Genomic DNA, 22776 nt, shown 5'->3' with positions numbered 1-22776 from the left:
TCTTTTCTGAACACATATCTGAGAATTAGATAAAGAACGCTTTGCACCAAATCATAGTGAGGCTTAGAAGCTAGCTAGCTATAGCTAGCTCCCTCTCAAAACACATTAACACTGATATTAAATTGTCGATACTTAAAAGAGTGCATGGGCTAGCTGCTGAGTCATATACCAGAATCACTCAGCGCTAACAAAACCTCAAAATCATAACTCACCTAAAGCTTCCTAGCTGGAAGAAAATCAAATTAAGAAAGAAAAAAAAAGCAAAAATAAATATCCGCATGAGATGATGATGATGATGATGAAAGTAACATGTGGAGGAAAGAGTCCAAAAAAAAGTAACTGTCACTGGGAAATAGGGATAGCCTCTTGATTCTCTCCTTGGACAGCAAAGCTGTAAATTACAAAATAAAGGGTCATCAGTGCATGTAACTATCTATAATATTCTGCATACACAAACAGAGAGCTATATATATATATAGCATGATGAAATTATTTTGATTTTGATTATAAAGATGATTGCAATTACCACATGGATCAGGAACTCTACGATGAATAGGGAGGTCTGCCACTATTAGAGTCCCTGGGTGCATTGCATCTGTAGCACTCCATTCTATTGGCGAAGTTATGCTCGTTGCATCCAGACCTGCACATTTTAATCGCACCACTTCTTCAATATCACTACTACTGTTTTATTTACTCATACTTCTTTTTCTTCTTAAATTATACTAATCATTATTAAACAAACACAGATAATAAAATAATTAATAAAACTGTAACATATCTATCACAAACTTAGGTAGTAGATATAATTTACATGCTTACAGATAATTAAAGCTACTTGGCATAGGAGAAATTCTAAGATATATATATCAAGAAAATAAGAATTTTGGCATTGTTGTTGCAATTTTTTTCTTTATCTCAAATGTGTTTAAACCATTCAACAATTGACTAAAAAACATATGATTAAATTTGCTTGGTATAGTATGATACTGAATGGAAGTGATATATGTACCTGGTGCATATCCAGTCACCGGATTTCCAGCCGGGTCGGGCGGAGGAGCCGCTGCCGAAGCCGTAGGGTCTCATTCGGGTGATGTCGAGGTCGTATGATCCGGTGGAGGAGTCCTCCTTGGAGACACCGCACTTGAAGCAGCTGGAGCGGCTGGCGAAGTTGTGGGCTCCACAGTTTCCGACGGTGCAGTACCAGTCACCGGGGCGAACATCAGGGCCAGTGGTGAAGCCAAAGGAGGAAGAGCCTCTGCCTCCGAAGGCGCCGCCGTAGTCGCCGGCACTCCTTGGCTCCCCGCATCGCTGGCACGATTCTCTTCTCTGGAAGTTGAGGTGGTTGCATGTCCTGCAGTTCCAATCTCCTGGTCTGCTCATTTTCCCTTCATAGTTTCCAGATTCCACCATGCATATATAGAATTAGTATTGAAAGAATTTGTGGTGTGTTTATTTTAGCACGTTATTAAAGCAGAATTATAGAAATTGTGTTGGCGGTGCATGGAAGTGTAGATGTTAACGTAAAAGAATGAGAGAGTGCATGGGAAAAGAAGAAGAGAAACGTTAAAACTGAAAAGGAGGGAAGGAGTGATATTCACCTGTGAAGAATGAGAGTGGAAGTAGCTGGAGAAGTTAAATAAGGAGAGAGATGTTGTTGAAGTGTGGTGTGGTGCAGATGAGTGCAGAGGCTGAGGTGGTTTATATACTGCCAATTAGGGCCTCGAAAATCGAGCAGATCGAAGTAAGTAGCTGGGCAGTGCAGGCAGAAGAATGGGTGGTTATTTTTTGTTTCCTTCAACCCAATGTGATATCATCATAAACCTAAATTTGGAAAAAAGGCCATATATATTAATTGTATAATAAATAAAAAGTATATATATGTGAGTATGAAATGGGCAACAAGAGTTATTGTGTAGGGTTTGAGAAGAGATGCATGTAAAAATATAAGAATTGATTATGGAAATTAGAAGTAAGTTGTTCAACTTTGTCAAGCTGGTGTTTTGTGTCCCCACAAAAAGCAAAATTAGCATGCATTGTAACCTCTAAACAGCACAATGGGCATTGCCCGTGCCCTGTCTTTTAAATCTTGTAGTCCATAAATGATAGCAAAAGACCTTTTTGACTGTGGAGATATGTGTTAATTGGACCCTCATTTATAGTGAAGTGGCGGGGAAAGAAAAGAATAACCAGAAAATTTTTTATTATTATTATTATTTATTACCTTAGGAGATCACCCACCGCATGGTCTCCGACTGCATCTTTTTTAATTTTTCTCTTTTTGATGTCATTGATCAATGAGAGGACAGTGGATAAGAAGGAGAGAAAATTCATTGTTTATCACCAGACAAAATGAATATTCCTCACACTTCAAGGAAAAACCTTAATATCAGAGATTGTTGACCCCAGTGCTTAGCAGTGGACCATAAATAATTCTCAAAGACCATGGTATATATAAAAATCTCTGCTGCTTTTCAATTTTGAATATTCCTCTTTTGTACTTCCCACTTAATTTCTTTTGCCCGTAAGTCAAAAGGATTATAATATCACATAACCTTCTTCTTATGTGATCTTCTTTATCTTAATATTTTATACCTACTCTATTAATGAACAACATCACGGAATTTATTAAAAGAAATTTTACAGGTGTGTGTTGCCATTCCCCAGCTAGCATACTATAAAACCATTCAGCAGAAGGAAGATATGCTAAAAAGGGTTTATGATAATCTAAGCAAAGTGGTCCCGTAGATGCATATGGTTTTAGTAATGATAGTGGCGACGAGATTTTGGACTGCGAAACATGTAAATCTGTGTTAATGTATATTAAAATGAAAAGAAAAAAGAAAATGAGGATCACTCGTGCATGTCAGATGGGTGAAATTGTGTATAGCTCCGAGACGTAGGCGATGTTAAAGTAAAAGTTGCATGGGCATTACTTCAAGGAACGTCCTTGGTTGAAATTATTGCAGTTAGTGAAAGAGAAACGATTGTCATTGATGACTAAATGTTGATTGGAATTGAAGGAATAGTTCAAAAATCAAAGCAAGGAGCAAAACTTGGTAGAGTTTCGATAAAGATAGTCGAAGTTGATGATGATGGAAGAGAAGTCTTCGAGGTTCAAATTTTGACCATCTTTTCTTTTTCACTGATATGGCTTTTTCGCTGTCATGTTCTTTTCCTTCTCTCTTAAAGAAAGGGAATTAGCTAGCAAAGAGGGAAAAACATATAGCTCGAAAAACCCCAGAAAAAATAAAAAGAAGGAAATCTTAAAACCATTTTTCTTGGGGAATGGTAAAGAAGGCTGTACCAAGCTGTGAAAGCAAAAAGAAAGGCTAGTGAGAGTACTTATTCGATTCTCTTATTGGGAAATGCTTCCATGCATCACCATATCACCAACAACGTATACTTCTACTCTTTACTTTTTCTTTTCATTTTATTCTCATCACTTCAACAATAATTTTACAAATTCATTAGCCCTATTTCACAAACACACACATCTTATCACTGTTCTACCAGAAAAATAAAGAGACAGAGAGACATTACATGCACTTTGATTTCACAAAATTTCATGTGAAGTGAGAATTTTTCCTATGTGGTACACAACAAGTTTTAACTGTTTCTGAATTTGTGTTCGTCTGAGTTATATATGTAAAATTTTGTTCGTACAACCCAGAAACCTAATTACAATTTAATGTTGAAAATATAATTAGAATAAAACTGTATGTATTATTAGAGCTACATATATAATTCGTTTTTTATGGTTGCATGCACGTGAGTTGGTAGAAAGATATGAGTGACGCCATCAGAATGATAAAAGTTTTCTCTTTTCTTTTACTTTTTAGAGCTCCAATATCTTTTTTAATATGCTCTGAGACTCCCCAAATGTCCATCTTCTTTGATTTTAGACAGTTTTCGACCAAAATTACTGAAATGTAGTAAACTTCAATATTTGTGTTTAAAAAATTTATGTATGCCTTTTAAAAATACTACTGACGACAATCAAACTTAATAATGATCTTGTTAAAAAGTTGACGATTAATGTTATTCATTTTTTATAAAATATGCACTTTATGTTGAATATATCTATTGCAATAAATTATATATAATCAACTATGAATTAATATAAAATCTACAGTTTAATTTTATATGTTTTTAATGTAAAGATTTTGATGATGTCAACTATAAAGAGAATAAAATTATAAAGATATTTAATAAAAAAACATTATATATAAATGAAAATTTAATTTCTTAACAATATTTAAATAATATTGTTTATATTCAAATAAATGTGTGATATATGTATTATATGAAATTAAAGTACGGATGTTGATTTTTAAGAATGATGTCAATGTTCTCCACCTTCTTTTTTATGTCATTTTTAGGGTGGTTAAAATATATATTTTTTCTATATACATAGTTCAGCAGTATCTTAAAGTTTCATTTTAGCCAAATAACTTGATTAAGAAACGGGTAAAACTTGAGAAAAAAAATGAATTGTTTGATTCGACTTAGTGGATAGAAGCTTAAAAAAATAGACTGCATAATACAAAAAATATTGTAATTCATAAATTTGCACACTGGCTCATTTTGTCGACATAAAAAATTTGAAAATGTTTAAACTTTTTCAAGAAGAAAAAAATAAATGTTAACTTATTAACATTTAAATAAAAAGTCCTTTTTAAATTGACAAAAATCATTTGGATAGAGTCCCAAATTGTGTATTTTACATGAAATGGACACATTACTCCACACACGAATTTGTTAAGGAGGGGTTTCTTCCTGCACCCCCTAACGTTTTCAAAATACCACAATTAACCTTTGACTTTGATTAGGGTTAAAAAGGTTAAATAGAATAAAAATTCTCCTTCTTTCATAACTTTTATCTCTTGTATCGCACCTCCAACTTGTATCACACCCTGCACCTATGTTCGTCTTCTACCGTTCTTATCACTTTCATTCAATTAACACCTAACAACTTTCACATCCTGTACCTTTTTCATTTTTGTTTGTAATATTTCTCAGCATTTTTGTGACCATTTTTGTGACCGTTGTTAAGGTAAGCATTCATTTGATTCATTTTGATTGTGTAAGGAATTTTTAGTTGAAATTTAGGTACTGTTCATTTGAGTGGATTTGAAAGAGAGTAATTGAGAGGATTTGAAAAGATCTGATGATAGATTTTCTTGTTGTTTATTTGAATAGATTTGGAGGTAAGTGATAGTGAATTTAGAAGTAAATTTTTTTAATTTGTCATATAAATTAGATCTTACATTAATTCTCACAAATTTTACTTTCAAATCTACTTTCACTTACCTCCAAATCTATTAAAATAAACAATAACAAAAATTATCTTCAAATTCTTTCAATTACTCTTCCCCAAACTTACTTAAGTGAACAAGGCCTTAGGATGTTTTTGGTGAGAGGTGCATTGAGAGTGAAACTCAAATGGAATTAAGGGTAGAACTTTAAATTTGGTTAAGTTGTGGAGTGCATGCATTGAATTTCAGAGTCTAAATGTATGCAACGTATTTTAGAAAAATATATCAAATTTCAAAATCTAATTTAAGGTATGAATTGGATTTCAAAATCTAGTTTAGGTTATGTAACCGATATCAAAATATGATTTGGATATGTATCTTTGAAATCTGATTGAAGTTATGTCTTCGATCTCGAAAAGCACTATATTTTGATATTAGATTAAGATAGTTATCGAATTTTCGAATCCAATTAAGACAATTACTTGATTTAGAGAAAGTATCGGGTTTTGAAATTTGGTTAGGAAAATTACCAAATTTAAAAAACCAAATAAGGTACATACTAAATTTAGGAAAGGTACAAGATTTCGAAATTTGATAGATTTCAAAATTTGATTAAGGCATTTATTGGATTTCAAAATTCGGTTAAGGTATTTATCGAATTTTGAAATTTGATTAAGACATTTACCATATTTCAAAATCTGGTTAAGAAAGTTACTAAATTTCAAAATCCGATCAAGGAATATTTTAGATTTCGCAATCCAATTATGGATTTTTTTATTTGATATCTTTTATGTTCTTATTTTTAAGTTTAGTTATTTGTTGTGTTCTGCTTTTGTTATCGAGTTCTCAGATCGTCAAAAGGTAAAGCTAAAAGGAAAGCATGACATATACTCGCAAAGAGGCCATCACGGTGAAGTTGGAGAACATGCACCATTAGTTGGTCCTGAAGCACGAGGATCTTGTTAAAAAGGAACATAAGGATGTTTCTTAACAAGAAGATGAATTAGGTGGATATCCCAGAGGTCTATAAGACACTTCTTTGCTAACTAGTATGTTGATCACATTGCATTGCATTATGAGAAGACCAAGTTAGTAAAGTAGATGAATATTTTTTTATGCTTTTAATGCTTGATTATGTGTTTAAATTTTATATGCAATTGTTTTGTTTAGGATCAAGGGGAGATAAAGTTTGTCTCCATTGGAAAAAAAGTTAAACAAATTTGGAGTATGTCATGTGATTGTTTAGAATCTTGTGATGAACTTTAGTTCAATGCATTTTGCTTATATTTCTTACGATTAAACTGATAAAGGATTGATATTGATATTTATTGAGAGATGACATAGAGAGACAAACATTTTTTATTTTCTTGTTGGTGAGATAATCGTCACTCTGAATGACGTGTTGACACTCCTACATTTGTCTATGGTGGAACAGTTTTGTCCCAACAAACTCTTAGACTTTGATGTTTCTATGGAAACCCTCATTGACCTTTTTGGCATGGACTACATTAGTGTTACATTTGAGCTTAGGCAATATCGTGGTCTCCATATAAAACTAAGTTTGTTGATAAACTATATAATGATTATTGTGAAAATCAATAACAAGAGTATGTTCCACGAGCCTATTTGTTGCACATTGTTGACTGCACAATTTTCATAAATAAGAGTGCCACGTGCATCTGTGTGTCCTACTTGATTCTCTTTAGAAATCTACAGTCATGTGATAGATGTGCACGAAGAGTTGTTGCACTTGCATATTTATACAAACATCTTGAAAATGTTGGCTTTATATACACAAACCAATTAGTTAGATATCTGATTCTTTTACAGATACACGTATATTATTAATTACATACCTCTAAGTTTCAACCAAATCGAAGATGAAATAGGAAATCCGTTGAAAAAAAAAAAAGAAAAACTTTCCTGAAGAAAAATAAAGCAATTGAACGAGAACGATAAAAAGAAAGACAAAAACGCATTTAATGTGTCGTGAAATAACTTGAAGTTGTTGGGAAAAGTAAATATTTGAGCCAACTGTAAATACACGTGAGTAAGCAATAATTATTACTTACCTAATTAATTTAACAATTTATATATATTATATATAGGGTTGTAATGGTCATCATAGTGAAATGTGGGGTGTAAGAAGAAAAACACAGATTGCAGGAAGAAAACTACAAAGAAAATGATGAACAGCATAGAACAACACTAACTAGCCCAGTATCCCTTTTGGCCCAAACAAACTCCAAACCATAAAGGCTTTTTCCTTCTGTACCCTTATAACTACTAACACCTTCATATTAATAGATAGACTAAAATATACTCTTTTATTCCGTACGGCATTTTGAAAAGTTTACGTTTAAACCTCTTTTTGGTCCCTAAATTATGAGCGAATGTTCAGTTTAGTCCCCGCTTTTAAAAATATAAACCTTTGATTCCTAAGTTATAAAAAATGTATCAAATGAGTCCTTTTTTTATGTTTATGGTCAAAGTACAGAGAGCAATATAAAATGCTGTTATTATTAAGAAACAAATCAGAACAATCTAAAGATGTACTAGTTGTTAAGAAACAACCAAAAACAGTATTTCAAATCAAAAAAAGACTCATTTGATACATTTTTTATAACTTAAGAACCAAAGATTTATATTTTTTAAAACGAGGACTAAACTGAACATCTGCTTATAACTTAGAGACCAAAAAGAGGTTTAAACCAAAAGTTTATCTTAGAAAACTCTTTCCAAAAGGTATCAAATTTTAAAAAGTTCATTCCAAAAAATTTGTTGATTTATATTTTATGTATTTCAAAAATTTCGTTTTAGAAATCTTATTTTGAAAATTGTGTTAAAAAATCTTGAAGATTTTTAAAACAAGTAATCTGGAAGTTTCTTATACAAAAACTAAAATATCATTTTAAAAATTATGGGAGAGCTATCATAAATAACTCATTTTTCGTTTTAGTTTTAGCTTGAATTAATACCCATAAGCCCATTGCAATTTGCAACTCAGATATGATAAAATTAGAGTTTATTTAAGACAGAATATGAATAGAGAAAGCAACATAGATATCCATGCCCAAATGAAATAAACAAAATTTGCTGGATGTAAAGGAAACTATCCATGTCCTTCCACCAAAGCACTAAAGGTTATAAGAACATTTATTGAGTAGCATGAAAATATAAAAGAGAGAAGGAAGCAGCTATACCATAACCAATATACCCCCACCACACACCACACACCACACACCACTATCTATTCTATAGCGCCTCTTTCATTCGCCTAAATTAAAAACTATGTTTTTATATTTCTCACCTCATTCAACTTTTCTTCTCTAGTTCAACCGAAACCCCTCCAATCCCAGATTTGCAGTTAGCCACCTGCAAACTTCATCAGTCTCTTCAGGGACTGTATAGTGACCCAACCTGCACAACAACAATATGATATTCATTACACTAATCTCATCCACAAATATCATAAGTCATAGCCTTAGCAGCACAAAGCACAATACCCATTGTAGCTCCTAAACATAAGATTTGGAAATCCTGCTGAACTTAAGGCCATTGCAGACCTCTCTCCGTGTTCGTATGCAACCACATCATCACCTGCAAAAACAATCCAAACGCTGATCAGGAATAAATCAGGACTATGCTGCATGATTCAAGATTTTACCACATGACTTCAAAGTCTGAACTTTCAACAGAAAATGGAAGCAGAATATATTGTGGCAACTTGTACAAGCTCGCATACGTGATGTACAGAATGAATACTATACTTTTGTTAGAAGTTCAGATCATTCATAGAAACCAGAAAAATTTTCAAAAAGTTGAATCAAATGAAGATCTTGACATGGTGAATTCAAGAACCAGTGAATATTTCAACAAGGTGAATTGCAACATGTGATAAATCTGTACAAACTCGAGCATGGAATTCTTCAAGTGAAAATTGTTCACTTTCACAGTCAGTATTAAATACAGGTCAAGAGTTTTGACAGTGACTCCTACAAGGCATTTCCTCCATATAAATGTATCAAGGACATGTTTAATTATGAAATATTGATTCGAAAAACAAATATAGTGCGCCTATGAATGGAAACTGGAAAGGAAAAATTCCCAAGAATAACAATTTGAACTTTAAGCTATAATGATAGAGGGTACAACTTATGAATACCTTTTCCATGGCAGAGAAATAAGGGCAACGATGCTGCACGCCTTCTGCCATCACGTGATTGCTCAATTTGGTTCTTCAAGGTCCTGGATCAATTACAAGCTTCTGAGTTGATTACATAATGTATAGCTTAAGGAAAAGGCAAGGACATTATTGGTGGATGTGTAATATTAGTAGATCATTTAATATTCACTATGGCAAATGGTAGAAACCAAACCTTGCACAAGGAAGCCAGCCGCTCAAAGAAACAACAGCACTTAAGTTGATAGGGTAAATGTTTCCATTCCTATAGTGCCCCAAAACATGGCATGTAGCTGAGTAAAGTGCAGTTGCAGCACCCATACTGAAGCCGCCAATACCAAGTTTGACTGCACAGTAAACAGTAGAATTTAAAGTAAATTACAAGCAACTTGAATTTAGTTAAAACATTCACACGAAAAAAATATAAATGTATAACTAACAGCCTTTGCTCTAATTTATTGATTTACTAAATACTAGTTCACTCAATATGCATATTAACCTAAACCCCTTATTGGTAGAAAATGTGGAAGGTTATTTCAAAGGCTCAGGTGTGGACTAGTAAGCTTGCAACTTTTCTAGTTCTACCAGCATACCAAATTCTGTGCAGATAAATACGAAATTTAGAATAGTTTTCTGCTGCTTCTTACACACATGATTGTGGTGCTTATTATTCCTGTATGTACTAGAAAGGAAACAGTGAAAAGATAAAATAAGTTGTTTTTCATACTGAAAAATGCTCTATCTCTTTACAATACTTTTCCCCCAAACAAGTATGCATGTAATTAGAGAATGCTCAATAAAATGAGTTTCTCTACAGGATAACTAAGTTGAATTATTATATGGAATCTACAAAAGAATATCGAGAGCATAAACCTGCTGATTACTTCAGTAATCTTCAAATATTTCTGATAATTTCATTGAACACTTCTAAAATACAGGAAAACCCTTTACTTTTTTACACTGTCATGAGCAATATCTCACTTCATGTTCCCATCCATATATGGCTAAGGAGATTGTAAAAACATAGATTAAAAGCTAGCAACGGTCAGTAGGGGGGTTTATTCTGTATTTGCGATCTTAGCACCAAGTATCATGTTTTCCATTAGTCATTTCCTATTATAGATCTAGTTAATGCAGTAGATTGAGAATGGATCCTCTCTTGTTCAAATTTCACACGACCAGGTCATGTGCAACTTTTTTGTCAATCTTCACATGATAGACATTAACAAAAAGAGAGACACGTACAAAACTGTAAATGGCCTATTATAATTTCAGGGATCCTTTCCTATGATGAAATATACCCTTGAGCAAAAAATAAATGCCAGATCTTATCAATGGGTTTCTTAAGAGATCATGGAAAACCTACTGTTAGGAGGCTCTGTTGACAAAAGATTGGCAACATGTGCTGCAGAAGCATCTAAACCCTCCAAATCACTAGGAACATCTTCTGAAATCTCTCCAACATCAAACCCTGGTAGAGATGCCTCAATCAAATTAGAGTATTCTTGACAGTTAAAAAGAAGCTGGCATTATAGTTCTACATCGAATATACTGTAGTATATAAGAAAATTTTGAAGTCAAAAGGAATATGGTAAACGAACAATGGTGTTTGCAAGTGAATTACGTATAATTTCAAGCATTGAATCTTACAAGCAGTGCAAGGAAATCCACCAAATATAGCTACAGGCCGTGTAGGAGCAGTCGGGCAAATCCATTTAATCTGCAACATAAATTACGAGAAAATAGATGGTGACTGATTGAGAACCATGAGCCTATTTGGATGAGCTTGTTTATAAGCTCCTTTTAAAAGAGAATATAAGAAGAAAATTGAAATTAGTCTTTTTATAAACTAAAACCAGTTTATGCATAGGTTAATTTTTAGAACCTTTCTCATAGTTTCTGTAACTTCTTATTTTTAACTTATGCATAAACTATATTTAGCTTATGACGAAGTCACATTTATTTTTTTCTTCTAATTGCTCTTCCCTAAAAGGGCCTATGGAGAAGCTCGTTCAGGCATCCCAAGTGCTTTCCAAAGATTGCATACTAGCATGTGGTGCAACATCAGATGTACAGTAACTACTGAAAAAATTCCAAAGTATGCTTATTCTTACATTTGGAAGAGGAAGAGATTCCAAGAGTTGGGACCAGCTGCAAAACAAAATAAAAGTCCAGTTTATTCACCATAGGCTAATCCGGAACTTGTGAAATAGCTATACAAACAAGTTAAAGTAAAAAAAACGTTCAGGACTATTTATGTGCTTAGGATTATGCCTGAGCAGATTAAATACACATGAGAATTACATCACCCCTACCTAATTTTGGGCCATACGTTATAAATGGCATAATTTGCATATATGAATACAGACAGTAATCAACCTGATTTCAAATTCTTGACGCTCAAGAGTTTATTACTTAAGCATTGGAACTATTTGTATCTTTGTTTGGTGATTAGTACCTACACGACTTTAAGTTTTGGTAACATCAAAGCTAGTGAAGTGGTCCCCTTTCTATTTTTTGGCATATAAAAATCTCAGAGTCTAGGTTTCCTTTACTGCAAACTTTCAAGCTAGAAGATGAAGTAAAATGAATTTTATAATACCTTTTTGGTGGCCAGTACTTTTTGTGTCAATCAATTGGCAAGAATCTCCCAAAAGAGGATATGGAGTCTAGGAACTTATTTAATAAACAAACTTCACCAAGATAGGACAACATATCAGCATTCGCTTACCCCCTCTCTTAAATTTATTAAAAGAAATCAAATCCACCATTTCATTGAAAGCATATTCTCAAGCATGAAGGGAAGGTATCCACTCAACTGAGTCTGCCAATAGAAAAAAGGAAAAAACCTATACAAATATTAAAATTCTAAACATCACCCACTCCAAACTGTTCAACCATGCAAATTGACAAGGACGGTCATTGAGAAAGTACATGGCAGTTTATTGCTAAGTATAATGAGCTTTATTTTTCAAAGTATAACCTTTTAATTTCATTTGTCAACCAGCCAACAAAGAAGAAAACTTTTCACTTAAATAAATCTTTAGATGTATTCCAATTCTAATAAAGATAGCATCCCTCATTAAACCATATGACTGCATAGCATATTCATGTTATCGATATACCTCGAGCCATTGTCACCAAGGCCGTGTAGCCAAACTATAGTTGCCTGGTGTTTCCCTTTAGGTCTGACCACATGGGTCCTCCCAAACTCAAATGCCCTTCTAGAACTCCCGCTACCTGAAACGTGGCAGCAATAAATTTCATTTGAAAAATGCCAGAAATCCAAGATGATATAGTAGTTAGAAAGGTTCACTAGTAAATCAATAATTGCAGAGTGCAGGAAGATGGAATGGCAATGAGGAATAACAACTGACCAGAACTCATTGAGGAGCTGCTGTAGCTCATATCTTCTACTCAAACAGCTAAATGCTCAGGTCACTGCCACAATGCTTAAGATGAGCTTCTGCAATGAAGAGCACCAACATCAGCAATATCTATTTATACCCAAATGGGAGGGATGGCAATGGAAAATAAAAATATGAATGAATCTGCATCTGCTACCCTGCTTACAACACTAGCTAAAATCTCGTTGAAAATTGACAGAAAGTGAAAAGCACTTGAGAAAAGGAGATAGAAACAGATGCAGCCAAAAAAATCTTCTTTTAAAAAAAAAAAAAAAGTCTTAACCCTTTTGTGAGCAAGAATCCACAATAAATGTAGCACCAAAAATGCAGAGAAGGAGCCAAGGCAAGTATTTTACTTTGTAATGCACAAAGAGAATAAGATTGGAGAATCTATTCTCATAGAAATTGAGTAAAGCGAGGAAAGCACTTGGCCTAAGACAACAATAAGAATATTTGGCTATTATAAAATCCATTTTTTTCAGCCATTTGCCATCTTGAATTTTCCAAAAGAAATAATGTGCAAATAGCGTTAAGTAAATGAAGTTGAAACCTTTACTTTGCAATGGTGTCATTCATAGTTGGTGGTATGAACTTGACGGTATATTTCTCGTTCATATGATAATATATTTATGTACACACACATATATATACCAGAATCTTACACAAAAAGAGAAAAAAATTAAAAGAAAAGGAAGATTGAAAGGTGAAAAGGAAATGGAAAAAGTGAGCAAAGTTTTGTTCTTTGCACAAACCTAAACAACTCTAGCTGGTGAGAAACAAACCCAAAAAAGCATTACAGCTTTTTTCTTTTCTCCTTGATTTGTCTTTGTTGGCTTCTTCGTTCTCACCACTTTCCCCAGCTCTTATGGTTTCCTTACTTCTCTCTTCACTCTTCGCACTTACAACACAAAGCCCCAACCATATAATACATGTTTTTTTCTTCTTACAACCGTTTGTCGACCCAAAAACCCCTTATTTCGTACTCATAATCACCTTCACACTTCAGTGATAATACTATAATGGGTATGAGTTTAACTTAATTTCTTAAAAAAATTTATTAAAGAATTGCTTATTTAAACTTAATTTGACTAAGATTATGTACCATACATGAAGTAAAATTAAGTTAATCCAATTTATTTCCATTGCTCATTAAATTTAATATTATGTTTTATTATGTCGTATAGAATTTATAAATTATTTGTTAATGAATTTAATATATATATATATATATATATATATATTGTTTGTTAAAATACATGAGTAAATAATAATATTAGTTTAGTAATGTTGAATGTATGTGTTATAATATATTAATCGTTTAAGAACAATTCATTATACTCTTTACACGTGTGTGCATGAAAAGCATCACTCGCTTACATGACTACAAGTAGGTAAGTTTTGAATCAGACTTCATTAATATATAAATAAATATATATATATTTGTGATTTTGTGAGTTTTTAACTTAACACATTTCATACTAATGGTGATTTTGAATTACAGTCAGTGTTACTTCATTCGTTTCAGTTTAGCTAAAATTGTTTTTGTGATGAATTAACTGAGATTAAGCATTTAACTTTTAATACTTTAAATTAAAATAATTAGAGTGGTTATTTTGAAAAAAACAATTATTAATTGTCTCGGCAATTTCGTTGTCCGTATTAATTATTAAAATATGTATCGATTTATTAAAATAAAGGTACAAATTATACCTAAAGTACATTAAAGTGTGATGAACTTTTGTCGTTTTCTTAAACAGAAACATTCGATAAATCGACAACCTTCTTTTCACGGTTGACTGTTTAAAAGTAACGCAGGTTTGGGCGCGGAAAAAGGATAGAGATTTAGGGTTTTTTTAAAAAATTTTTTACTATTGCGAAATGAATTTCTAAATTTAAAAATTTAATAGAAATATTAAATTAAATTCATGAAATAAATATTATTCTAGAAAAAGTTATATATAAATAGATTACTCCTACGAACAAGGGTTTTTAAAAAGTAGTTATTATTTTTTAATTAATAACCTAAACCTAAAATAAAATAAAATAAAAACATAGTCTGTGAACAGTTCGAAAGCAGAAATTCCAGCTAGTATATTGAAATGGTGTGTGTCGGGAATCTATAGAGATTTAAAACTATTATCACGTCGTTGATATTCTGTATGCCACTTAAAGAAGTTCCTTCAGAAATATATTTTATTTTATTCTTCTCCAAATTATTTATAATTAAAACAACATTAAGATATTGTTTTCTTTGTGAGTGGGTTAGGGTTGAAAAAGCTGTGTGAGGTAGGCTTCGAAAAAGTTATTACGGGGATGTTGCTGCTTTGCTGTAGAATATATTGGATGTTGGACAACTTTTTTTTCTTCCAAGAGTATAATATATACACGCATTCATTTTCTTTAAAACAAAAAACTCGAATCTTATAGCTCTTAATTAAGAATTCAAAATTAAATACATAACGTGGGTAAATTAATTATAGTTTTAAGGTTTAATTAAGTTTTCATTTTCTCGTTAGTTTGGATGTTTTTAATTAGATTTTTATTACCTTTTCTGAAAAAAATTATATATTCAATGCTTTTTTTAATTAAGTTTTATCAATTCACCTTTTTGTCTATTAAGGATACTATATTTTAATTGAATATAAACGAAAATTAATTTAGCTACTATTTTTTGTCAATTCGAAGCTAGAAGAAAATACAGAGAAATTTGTTGTGAGTTGCATAATTACTCTATATAATAGGTTAAATTGATTGAGTTATAATAAAAAAATGGTTATTAATAAGACAATTGTTAATTTAGTCTCTTTCATATGGTTTGAGATTCTCAGATGGGTTTGAGACCACGAGAATTCACTGGATCAAAAAGTTTCTCGTTGAAAAAGTTTACGAGGTAAAGACTAACCGATGAGTATTTTTTCTAGATTTTTTTTCATTTTAAATATCATAAAAAATTAAATTAACTCATAATTTATCATAAATGTAAGTATTTTTAATTTGTCAAAAAACTATATACATGCATTTTAATATTATCATAAATTTTGTAAAAAGTTTCATTAAACTAAGTTATTTGCTTATATAGAAAAATTATTTAATAACATATGATGTTAAAATCCTTGACTGACTAATCATATTTTTAAAGTATATAAGATAATTATTTAGTTTTGTTGTGTGAAAAATTAATCTATATTTTAATTAAAATTAAATAAGAGATTTCAATTTAAAAATTTAAAATAATGAATTTATGAATAATAATTTTATGATTTTTTTATTATATATTGTTTATTTTTTTTTCAATGTATGACTTAAATTTATACTTCAATTTCTATCCATTATTTATTTTTCTTTAATAATTAATATATATATATATATATATTAATTATAAAAAAATTTAATGTGAATTTTATTATAATTAATCTAATATTCTCATATTTTGGTTAAACTCAATGTTTTTTCTGTCGTGTTTTGAAACTTTATCAGTGTACCACGCATTATTTTATTAAATGAAGTTTTTTATTTTTGAGAAATTGATAAAATTAATAAATAAACTATATATTATGTATTTTTATCTAACAACATAATAATAATTGTTATAAAAATATTAATTTAAATATAATAAAATTACATATATTAAACTATTTAGTAAAATATGTAATTTTATATATATACATAAATGATATTATTTCTAAGAAATAATTAAAGTCTTTATAACGAGATCAAATTCACACTAACCCTAATCATAATCTATTGAAATGATGTTTTGGAGACTGGATTTTTATTTATTTATTTTCTCTCACTTTTCTAAAAAGAAACTTTTTAAGGATAGACTGAGACTAATCCATGAATCAATAATTAAGCTGCCAACTCTAATTAGGGTTGACATGAATTGATACCATAAAAGTTGTGTTCTAACTAGTTGTAGGTGTTTGATCTAATAAACAAAATTGTTAAATTAAAAAAAAAAAGTGAAAATTCATGTGAACAAATAATGGAAGATGAGTAATGAGAGATAAAGGATGGAGAGATTGAATACGAGGAAGTGGGATGTGAAGAGAGTGAGTAATATTAAAATTTCAAAAATAAATTAGAAAGTGTAAAGAAAAAAAAATGGTTGGTGTAAATAGAAAAAATATGTATTAGTACATGCATCGAGAAGGCTTGAGAGGTACCGCATTACCCAAATAGTGACTATTTTTGGATAAATTAGCATAATACATGGAATATTAGTGCTTGAGTGCCAGATAATTTAGTATTAATAATTTTGGAAGATGAAATCATCGTCAGTTAGTACTCAGGATTCAAATAACGGTATTTTATCAATTTTGAGCAATGAAATGAATTTTTTTCACAATTTTAGGAACTAAATTATATTATTCTTAATTTTAGAAACCAAATCAATGTTGTTCGGATAAATTACATGGCCCCTATCGAACCCTTCAATTTACATATGTATAAATTGAGAAAGGACTGTTAAAAGAAAAAAAAAATCAATTTTATCTAAATACAAAAAATATATGAACAAATTATTTTATTTTTTATTTTTCCATTTTGGATGTGTTAGAGTATTTCTTGACGCTAAAATGAGAAAATAATATATAAATTAACTGATTAACCTTTCTTACTATTTTCACTTTCAGATACTATATTTATCGTACTTAAAATACAAATGCAAAATTTTTTTTTCTTTCATTTTAGATGTGGAGGGTATGTGCTAATGCTAAAAATGAGAAAATAATATCTATATTAAGTAATTAACCTTTCTTATTATTTGATTTTTCAACATACAAAGATTATTTGATTTCTTATCATAAGTGTTGACGAACTCAACAATTTGCAAACAATTTGGCTTTGAATGGTAGTTTCTCTGTTAGTGATGTTGTTCTCTTTATTTGTTTGTTGAGATTTTGTAATGGATATTTATTATGTTTTTGATTTTGATTGTTATTAATTAAGGTGATATTGTTGTTGTGGGGCATGTATGATGATGTTTAAGAAATTTTAAGAATTTTTTTTGTGTGTGACACATGCATTAATGTATGAATTCATTTAGTGGGGTCACTACACTCTAATAACTATTCATATTTACATAAAGTATAATGAGTTTTATGATGAGAGTCGTAGAATGTCATAGTCTATAAGACTTGTTTGGTCTAAGATGCAAAGATAATTAACGTTGTCTATGGTAGGCTAATAACTCATTAACTACGACTTTGTAGAATAATAGAGATCATCACAGGTGCATGACTCTAATGAATTTCGACATTATGGACATATATTCATATAATCGAGTTTAGTGTCAAATGTTTTGTGCATATATATTCATTATATTTTATATATGTTTAGTTTGTATTTAATATGATTTATTTGGTTTATGATAATTTTTTTGTACATTAATTTACCTTGTTTTGTACTTTGCGTCTTCTTGTATGTTTGTTTGCTTTTGTTGCATTTGTCACCTCTCGGTGTGAGGAGGTAGGTGATTATGCTTCTCTGGTGAAAGATTGTGATATTGCATAGTATAAGAATTTTTATACAAGAGTTAGTTTTTTTTTTTGTTATTTATAGTTTGGTTTAGGTTAAAACCCTCCTTTGGTCCTCGTATTTGTATGTCAGTCTCAATTAGGTCATCTTTTTATTTTTTGTCTCAATTAGATCCTAAAACTTATAAAAATGAACCAATTAAGTCCTTTCCGTTAAATTTTCATTAACGCAGTCTAATTGTGATGATGTGGTAAAAATGTTTTCTTACGTGGATTTTTTTTTTTAATTTGGAGTTTTTGACGTGGCTAATCAAAGAGAATTTGTTTCAAGTCAGATTTCCTCCACTCTTCCATCTCTTCCAACACTCATAAAGCTGCAATCTTTTTTTTTTCCTCTTTCATAAAGCTGCAATCTTTCTCTCTTTCATTTTCCAACTTTTCCAGTTTTTCTTCATTTTTTTTCATTCTGCAATCACTGCAATAAAAACTATTCTGATATCAAAACAACCAAACCCAATTAAAACCAAAAATTCACTATACATGAAAAACATTGCTTTGAAGAAAAAAATGAAATGAATTTGAAAACCCTAATTCGTTCTCTCATCTTGATGTCATTTTGTGGAATTATGAGAAGAACGTCGACAAAACGAGAACAAAAAAGGCACTCTCGCAATGTGAGCGAATACTGTTGAAATTGATTGAGAACAGCTGATTTGTGGATTGGGGAAAACACTGATTTGTGGATTGGGGAAAACACATACGCCGCTGCTGGATCTGAATACCGGGAAGACGAAACCAAGCGAACCCTAATGTGAATTATTTAAAAATGTCCCTTTCTACATCTAAAAATTATTAAAATAATTGGATTTTCTTGCAGAAGATGAACTTTGGAAGAGGATTGAAGATGAATGGAGAAATCGAAAAAAAGATGTGGTTTTTTTGTACCTTACGGTTTCTTCGGAGAAGGTCTTCTCCGGTGGCTTCTTCCGAAGCATATGGAGGTTTCCGCCNTGGTTCTCTTTCAGAAATCGCAACATAACGCAACGAATTATCTTCAAATCGCAAAACATGGTTCTCTTTCAGAATTATCTTCAAATACTCTGAAACCCAGAAAAAAACATGGTTCCAACTCACTCTGCTTTCGTTTTTGTGTGCTTTTTTTTTTCTCGGTCGGTGACTCTGCAAACCTAGGTGACATAAAGTGCGAAACCTTCTATGACCAGGTTCCCAAAACCTCCGAAGTTTATTTCTCCCCATAATTTCAGTTATACTATCCTTAATTTGTTTTCGAATTGATTTTGAGAAGAAAAAATTCGAAGTGGTGAGGATGAGACAAGGTGTTGCGATGAAGGAGACGATGCGCAAAAATGGTGAGAGTCTGCGTTTCAGGAGGCCACGTCAAAAACTCCAAATTTAAAAAGAAAAAATCCACGTAATAAAACATTTTTACCACATCATCACAGTTAGACGGCGTTAATGAAAATTTAACAGAAAGGACTTAATTGGCTCATTTTTACAAGTTTTGGGATTTAATTGAGACAAAAAATAAAACGATGACTCAATTGAGACTGACATACAAATACGAGGACTAAGGAAGGGTTTTAACCTTTGGTTTTTATATATATATATATATATATATATATATTATTGTGGTTATTATTTTTTATCACTACATTAATTTCATATATATTTTCTAAGTATTTGTTTTGTTTTATCAATCTTATAATATTTTATTTAATAATTTTATATTATTAGATATGATTTTACATTTTATATTTTATATTTGAGATATAACAAATAGTAGAGATGATATCCAATAATATATATATATATATATATATATATATATATATATATGAATATTTAAGAAAATTACAACTAGTTTCGCTTTTCTATTTATTATTTGATGTATGTGATAACAAAAAGTAATAAAATTATAGCAATAAAGATTGTTAAATATGATGAAAATTATATATGGGATTAATTTGGCTTGTGTTAAATACATACATGGGTACTCTATTTATAATAGAAGAAATATGGGATAAGTCCAAAATATAAATAAGAAATAATAACAAACTAACTATAAAGATAAAAGATAAATATAAAATAAAGAAAATATATCTAACACTCCCCCTCTAGCTGGTGCATACAAATCTTACTAAAATAATCCATAAAGACTTAGTGAAAATATCTGCACCACGACTATAAATAAAGTAACAAAATCATCTTTTCCATGGGAAAAAAAGCATATATGGACGGGTCAAACACAATGGTGAAAAGAGAGGTCAGAAGAGATAACAAGAAAGAGAAACTATACAATTAAAAATTTCCAATGAAAAAGGAAAAAGAGCAAAAAAGGAAAAAGAGCAATCTCAATACTCTAAATAACTACCAAACGTTCCACAATGCATGACAAAAAAAAAAGGAGCAGATCCATAACTTAAAAAAAAACTCCGATGAAGGCGTCGTTAATGGTATGACAGTCACTTGGCCGAGACGACGAAAATTGTGTGATCGTCGGTCAAAACTGAAACTCCGGTAATGGCAGCAATAGACAACCGCGATAGACGACAGCGCCGCCGACAGCGGTAGATAGCCCCGCTGCCGGCAACGGCGGATGTGGGGATAGAGACACTAGAAACTTTTACCTCAGATCTAGATACCATGTTAAATATGATGAAAATTATATATGGAATTAATCTCCCTTATGTTAAATACACATAGAAGGATTACTCCCTACACCTCCACAAATCAGTCCCTGCACCTCCTTCTGTAAAATTTAATAATTAATTTTAACGGATATGAACTTTCGCCTACGGATATCAAAATATCTGGTTAAAGCTAAAACGGATATTGATATCCGTTAATTTTAGAGTTAAAACTTTCAAATACACTCACGCAATTGCCGCTTAAATGAAAAGCAGCTTTTATAAAGTATATATTATGAAGTAAAAAAAAGAATAAGAAGGGTGTGATATAATTAATCTGCAAAGTGTGAAAAGTAATTAAATTAAGGAGTGGTGGAAGTAGAACATTGGATGGTGGCTGCAGAAAGTGTTTGTTTTGTTTTGTTGTTGGGAGTGTTTTCTATTATAAAAAACTACTATTGGTTCAATCATGGTGACGTGATGTATACTGTTAGATAGGGGGTTGCTATATTCAAGAAACATAATGTTTGATCCTTGATTGAAGAAGGCACACGTGAGAGAGGATGTATTAGGTATAGTTTAAGGGTTTTGATAGGTTAGAGAGTGTTAAAGATGGTTTAGAAAATGGAAGATTAGAAGAATGGTGGTGTTTGTAGGGTTATGCATGAAAAGGAGAGGAAGAGTGAAAGAAGGTAAGAAGGGAGAGTTAGGTTCTGTGTGCAGAGAAAGAGAACGACGAGGGGGTGTAAGGAAATTTAGGGTTTTAAAAAAGGTAAAAAATTAAATTAATTTAAGATATTTTTGGAATAAAAGAAATAATGAGAAGATGTAGGGAAGATTTGGGGAGGTGGAGGGAGCAACACCCACACATAGATTTTCTTTTTATAATAATAGAAGAAATATGGATTAAGTCCAAAATACAAATAAGAAATAATAACAAACTAACTAAAAGATACAAGATAAAGATAAAAGATGAATATAAAATAAAAATAATATAACAAAGAAAAATATAAAATATTTTTTATAATTTAATTATATAAAGTTTTTATTTATTTTGTAGCTAATCTCTGCTTATTTAATTTTAAAAAATATTATATTAAAAAAAGTTAAATAGAAAAACAGTTAAACTTATAGAAATGTCACTTGAAGAGTAAAATTGAAAAAGAAAAATTTGTACACCAAAAAATAAATCATCTCTATAATATATATATATATATATATATATATATATATAATAGTGTATATTATGAAATTAAATATAAATATTTTTTATACAATATTATGTTTATTTTATAAGTATTTTTATAATTAAAAAATGGTGAAATTGTCAAAAACGATCTTAAATTTAAAAAAGACCATAAAATTGATAATTCTTTTTTGAATTTTAAAAAAACATTGTTACCAAAAAGGAATCCTCCTTTATATTTGTTGATGATTTTTATTTATTTAAGTTTTAAAAAATATTAAATTAAAAAAATAGTTAAATAGAAAATCAATTAAACTTTTAAAAAGTCACTTGAAGAGTAAAATTGGAAAACATAAATAATTTTTACGTAATAATATAGATACTATAATAAATATAATAGTATATATTATGAAATTAAATATAAATAATTTGTATAATTTTATTGTAAATAGTTTTGTTTATTTTATGGATAGTTTGATAATTTAAAAATAGTTAAATTTTAAAATATGATCATATTGAAAAAAATGTTAAATTTAAAAATATTCATAAAATTAATGAAATAAACAAATTGATTAGAAAGGACACAATTTTTTTCTTTTTATATATATATATATATA

General features: G+C 30.4%; 2 protein-coding genes across 6 annotated transcripts; both read right to left on the bottom strand.

The window, feature by feature from the left end:
• LOC106760812 (transcription initiation factor TFIID subunit 15) lies at positions 1-1754 on the bottom strand. The gene is made up of 4 exons (XM_014644242.2): positions 1602-1754; positions 1013-1387; positions 527-643; positions 1-391 (listed from the first exon to the last, which is right to left on the bottom strand). Exons 2-3 carry the CDS (start codon positions 1381-1383, stop codon positions 544-546), a joined length of 471 nt encoding a protein of 156 aa, XP_014499728.1. The 5' UTR covers positions 1384-1387; positions 1602-1754; the 3' UTR covers positions 1-391; positions 527-543.
• Positions 1755-8268: 6514 nt separating this feature from the next.
• LOC106760811 (acyl-protein thioesterase 2) lies at positions 8269-13811 on the bottom strand. Of its 5 annotated transcripts, none has more exons than XM_014644241.2 (10): positions 13601-13811; positions 12819-12904; positions 12567-12681; positions 11556-11592; positions 11092-11161; positions 10808-10912; positions 9638-9788; positions 9424-9506; positions 8765-8858; positions 8269-8678 (listed from the first exon to the last, which is right to left on the bottom strand). In XM_014644241.2, the coding sequence occupies exons 2-10, from the start codon at positions 12847-12849 to the stop codon at positions 8588-8590; spliced, it is 777 nt and encodes a 258-aa protein (XP_014499727.1). In that variant the 5' UTR covers positions 12850-12904; positions 13601-13811; the 3' UTR covers positions 8269-8587. The 5 variants fall into 5 exon arrangements, with proteins under 5 accessions (XP_014499727.1, XP_014499725.1, XP_022636560.1 ...); XM_014644239.2 differs by having other exon boundaries at positions 12819-12907; positions 13601-13810; XM_022780839.1 differs by lacking the exon at positions 13601-13811 and adding an exon at positions 13405-13502 and having other exon boundaries at positions 12819-12907.
• Positions 13812-22776: the final 8965 nt, after the last annotated feature.

This window comes from Vigna radiata, chromosome 5 (assembly GCF_000741045.1).
Source record: "Vigna radiata var. radiata cultivar VC1973A chromosome 5, Vradiata_ver6, whole genome shotgun sequence".
NCBI classification, from domain to species: domain Eukaryota; kingdom Viridiplantae; phylum Streptophyta; class Magnoliopsida; order Fabales; family Fabaceae; genus Vigna; species Vigna radiata.
The sequence above is the reverse complement of the archived record's forward strand: the minus strand, read 5'-3'. Positions and strand labels throughout refer to the sequence as shown.

What these genes read in the sequence shown, in the direction of transcription:
- LOC106760812 (XM_014644242.2), bottom strand. Translation starts at nt 1,383, where the DNA reads ATGAGCAGACCAGGAGATTGGAACTGCAGGACATGCAACCACCTCAAC. An exon ending in GGTGACTGGATATGCACCAG is followed by an intron (nt 644 to 1,012) that starts GTACATATATCA and finishes TAAAATGTGCAG; the next exon opens with GTCTGGATGCAACGAGCATA.
- LOC106760811 (XM_014644241.2), bottom strand. Translation starts at nt 12,849, where the DNA reads ATGAGCTACAGCAGCTCCTCAATGAGTTCTG. An exon ending in CTTGGTGACAATGGCTCGAG is followed by an intron (nt 11,593 to 12,566) that starts GTATATCGATAA and finishes TTTGTTTTGCAG; the next exon opens with CTGGTCCCAACTCTTGGAAT. An exon ending in ATTTCTCTGCCATGGAAAAG is followed by an intron (nt 8,859 to 9,423) that starts GTATTCATAAGT and finishes TTGTTTTTGCAG; the next exon opens with GTGATGATGTGGTTGCATAC.